Below are 4739 nucleotides of genomic sequence, written 5' to 3' on the forward strand. Positions count from 1 at the left end.
GTATCCGTGACCACAGGCCGAGGGTTTCCTGCCGTTCAGATAAGCAGCAACTCAGTCCCTCTTACTGCTCGGCCCCCATGTGACAGGCTGTCCATGGAAGGACAATTGGGTTAAATCTCCTAAGCAAATACAATCACAGCGTATTTCACCGGGAGGCAAAATACTGACATTTAATTGAAATTCTTTCAAGAGAGTTGCAGTATTAAGATCATATTAAAATTCCTAATATTCCTAGGAAGAAAACAGAGAAGTCAGCAGTGCACAGAGCGGCGACAGCTGGCGAAGCCCCGCGCCGCAGTCACCTGGTGGCACTGGCAAGTTGAAGTCACGATCTAGCAACTCCTGGGAGCTCATGCCAAATGAAGCCCCTCTATGCAAGGCCCACATCCAGTGAATTGCTTCAGAGAGAAAGTCAGACGGCTGAGCAAAAGTTAGAGTAGACGAAGCTAGGGGTTGGCTCATCTCAGGAAAGGTGTTTTTGAAAGACCCAAACTGAGCCGATGTTCAGCTTTGCAGGGAACAGAAGACGCGTTATAACCGCCTCGGGGCATCGTGAACGCCACTGACGGGCGTCGCGGGCATAATGTGAGGGAATCCGTGTCCGGCGGGAGGAAGGGGTCTGTGTCCCGGGCTCCTGGGCGCCAGAGGCCGCGTCAGGCCGCCGGGTCCTCGCTGCCGTCCAGCCCGACGCGGCCGGGAGGGCGCGCGTCCCTGGGCCTGAGCGCGACCTCGGAGGGTCGGCCCCTCCCCCGCGGCGGGGGCAGCTCCTCGGTGAGCGGCGCGGCCCGTTCCTGAGGCGCGAGGCCTGAGCGCCGGAGCCGGCCCGGGGGCCTCGGCTTCCAGCGACGCTGAGGAGCAGCTGCTCGGGAGGACGCCTGGGAGGGTTTTCTTGGCAGCGCTTTGTTTGTGCGACAGAGTTGGCGCTGCAGGAAAGGGCCAGGGCGCCGGGGCGGGGGCGCCCGGCCGGGGGCGGGGCGGCTGCTGCGGGGGGCCGGGGAGGCGGGCCGGGCCGCCCGGGCGGGGTGGGGGTTCGCGCGGCCCCTCCCCGCCCCTCGGCCGCCGCTCTCCTCCCGGTCGCCGCCTCCAGCTCCCGGCCGCGGGGGAGGCCGCGGCTCGGCGAGCACCGGAGAGCAGGCGGCCCCGGGCGGCGGGCGGGAAGCTGCGCGCGCGCTGCGGGCGCCGCCCCCGCGCCGGTGACCCGCGGCCTGCGCTCCCGGCCCGGGCGGCTGGAGGCCGGGCGGCCGGGCCCCGCGTCTCTCCCGGGCCGCGAGCCCGCCCTCGCCTCCCGCAGGCCGCGGAGGCGAGGCCCGGCCCAGCGCTCCCTGCGGCCGCCGCGGCCCGCGGGGGCGCAGCCTGCTCGGCGCGGGGCCCGCCCGCGCCCCCCGCCCCCCCCGCGGCCCGGCCTGAGCCCCTCGCGGCGTGACCCGGGCCCGGCCCGGCCGGCGGCGCCGCGGAGATGCAGGTGCCGCCCAAGTACCGGCAGGCCTCGCTGTACGTGGGCGACCTGCACGCCGACGTGACGGAGGACCTGCTGTTCCGCAAGTTCAGCGCCGCGGGGCCCGTGCTGTCCATCCGCGTGTGCCGCGACCTGGCCACGCGCCGCTCGCTGGGCTACGCCTACGTCAACTTCCTGCGCGCGGCCGACGCGCAGGCGGCGCTGGACACCATGAACTTCGACGAGCTGCGCGGCCGCGCCATGCGCCTCATGTGGGCCCAGCGCGACGCGCGCCTGCGCCGCTCGGGCGAGGGCAACGTGTTCATCAAGAACCTGGCGCGCTCGGTGGACGGCAAGGCGCTGCACGCGCGCTTCTCCGCCTTCGGCCGCATCCTGTCGGCCAAGGTGGTGCGCGACGAGCGCGGCGCGCGCGGCTTCGCCTTCGTGCACTTCCAGAGCCCGCGCGCGGCCGAGCGCGCCATCGCCGAGATGCACGGCGCGCGCCTGCACGGCTGCCGCCTCTTCGTGGGCCGCTTCCAGCCGCGCCAGGCGCGCGCGGCCGAGCTGCCGGGCGCGCGCGACTTCACCGACGTGTGCGTGCGCAACCTGGGCGCCGCGGTGGACGACGCGCGCCTCGCGCAGGCCTTCGGCGCCTTCGGCCGGCCGCGCAGCGCGCAGGTGGTGCGGGACGCGCGCGGCCGCTCGCGCGGCTTCGGCTTCGTGCGCTTCGACTGCCCCGAGGCGGCGCGGCGCGCGGTGGCGGCCATGCACGGCCAGGCGCTCGGCGGCCGGCGGCTGGTGGTGGGCCACGCGCAGCGCCCGGCGGAGCGGCGGGCCGAGCTGCGCCAGGCCTTCGAGCGGCGGCGGGAGCGGCCCTGGCGCGCGTGGGGCGACGCGCTCTACGTGCGCAACCTGGACGCCGCCGTGGACGACGAGCGGCTGCGGCGCGAGTTCGCGGCCTTCGGCGCCGTCCGCCGCGCCACGGTCATGCGCGAGGACGGGCGCAGCAAGGGCTTCGGCCTGGTCTGCTTCTGCGCGCCCGACGACGCCGCCCGCGCCATGGCCGCGCTCAACGGCCGCCTGCTCGGCTCCCGGCCGCTCAGCATCGCGCTGGCGCAGCGGCCCTAGCGGGCCCCCCCGGCCCGGCCCGGCCCGGGCGCCGCGACTCGGGTCCCGCGGGCAGGAGGCGTCGCGCGCGCGGCCCGGCCTCCCTCCCTCTCCCTCGGCGCTGCCTGGCGGGCGGCGCGCGGCCCTGACTCCGGCGTCCGCGGCGAGAGACACCGCGAGGCGCGTTTCCTCACCCGGGAGCCCGCGAAGCCGCACGACGGCCCGAGGCGAGGGCGACGGCGCGAAGACGGGCGCCGCCGCGTGGGCTTCACGCACAAGGGTCTCCGTTCTCGCCTCAGTTCTCTTTGGTTTAAACGTCGCTGATGCCCGTCCGGGGTGTCCCTGCGAGTGCGCGGACGCCGGAAACGCCCGTGGACGCCGCGTTGCCTCTCAACGTGCAGCTCGTCGCGGCTGCTGCGCCGCGGAGCGCGGGCCGCCTGCCCGGGAGGAACGACGGCGCTTTCCACGGCCACCCGCGGGCCTGCCTCTGGGGCGTCGCGCTCTCCTCCCCGTTCCGCTGACGTCGGCCTTGCCGGGGCCCTCGACGGCGACTCGCGTCGGGCCCCCTGGCCGAGGTCCCGGCGCTGCAGGCCCGTCTGCCCGGGCTGCGGAGGGCGGCCGGGCCTGCGATGGCTTCGCACCGCGCGGCTCCGTGTGGTGCCCCCGCTGCAGACCCGCGCTCTCCCTGGATGCCGCGTTATCACGCGGGTGTGTGTGTGTAGAACGCAGAGCGGCCGCCCTGTCCCGCAGCCTGTTGCTCTCTCCCTGGTGGTGGTCCGCGCCGTGATGTTGTCTCAGGTTTCAGAAGGGCGAACTCCGGGTACCTGTATGAACGCCTGGAGAGCCTCTCACCAGGCAGGGTCGCTTTCAGCCTTGATGGGTCAGAAACTCACGATTTTCTGATGAACTGAAGTTGCATCTTTGCCTGTTGTCTGCCATACTTTTTATTTCTGTCCTATTCCTAGATTGTTCCTCCCCTCCTGCCTTTTTCTATATGATTTCATTTTATACTTTTTTTTAAAGGGCTTTATTATATTGACTTTTTAAGTTTCACAGTTTGAAATTCTCTTTGGAAATTAAGGCAGGAGTGCTCTATTTACATTTAAATAATTACTTTTTTAAAATTCTGATTCACTCATACCAAAGGTATCTACAAAATAGTTTTGCTGTTTTATTTTCTACTCTGCTTTAGATAACTGTTGTCACCGTATAGTCAATCTTATATTTTCTACATCCCAGTACAACAGAAATATTGAAATATTTTTTTGACTGTGCATTAGTTATAAAAGAAAGAGAAAATGTTTCCATTTATATTTGTATAAATTGTATGTATTCATCACACATTTTGTAAGTTAAAATATTAGTTGAAAAATGATGGACAATGAAAATATTACAGTGACGCATTATCCTGTTATGTAGATAAGTGTTGAAATGTTTTTGCGTAGCCTTTTATGATATTTCTGGACATATGCACATAGATGATTTAAAGGAAATAGAATCATATCATGCCTTGCTTGATTGCCTTATTGATTTTAAAATAAGCCATACTCAACTTCCATGTCCACTAATATATTTTCACATAATTTTGTTAACTTTTATCTTTTGGACAGTGTTTGTTTGTAGCATAATATAACAAATTTCCTCTGGATAAATATGTCTATGTATCTGTATGTATATGCTGCTAGATCATTTCTTCCCTTTTTCCACATCGTGAACAACTTGGAGATAAACATCCTTGCAAATTCTCATATGCATATATATTCAATCACTCTCTTAGAAGAGTGGATAGACGTGGAATTAATTGATGTTTAAAGGGACCACACTTTTACACATCATTTTGATCAGTTGTGTCAATATTGCCCCAATACTGTGCAGGGAACTTGTAACTCTTTACACTGCTGGTACCTGTGGTATCAGTTTGGAGGACTAGCCAGCTTCGCATACGCCAAGAACAAGGGTTTTGGGTGAACCCCATTACTTTTCATGGTTACTTCATCTTACATTTTTATTGCTATAACAGTTGAACAACGTTTCTTGTATTTATTGGCCATTGGTATTTTTATGTTTTGTGAGCTCAGATTTCATGATTATGTTCTGATTTCTTACAGGGTGTCTTTTAGCTTATATGGATGCCAGGTTTCTTCACTTATTAAGGACAAAAATTTAGACTTTTCCTCTTGTGTTGTAACTGTGTTTG

The 4739-nt window shown here is 61.9% G+C and overlaps 1 protein-coding gene across 1 annotated transcript; it reads left to right on the forward strand.

Annotated features, from left to right (window-relative positions):
• Positions 1 to 1456: 1456 nt before the first annotated feature.
• PABPC4L (poly(A) binding protein cytoplasmic 4 like) lies at positions 1457 to 2563 on the forward strand (the record flags this gene model as incomplete). The annotated part of the gene is made up of 1 exon (XM_084245412.1): positions 1457 to 2563. The coding sequence occupies one exon, from the start codon at positions 1457 to 1459 to the stop codon at positions 2561 to 2563; it is 1107 nt and encodes a 368-aa protein (XP_084101538.1).
• Between the last annotated feature and the right edge of the window lie 2176 nt (positions 2564 to 4739).

The sequence above is a fragment of the Talpa europaea genome (assembly GCF_964194135.1).
Source record: "Talpa europaea genome assembly, chromosome: 10".
Lineage (NCBI taxonomy): Eukaryota > Metazoa > Chordata > Mammalia > Eulipotyphla > Talpidae > Talpa > Talpa europaea.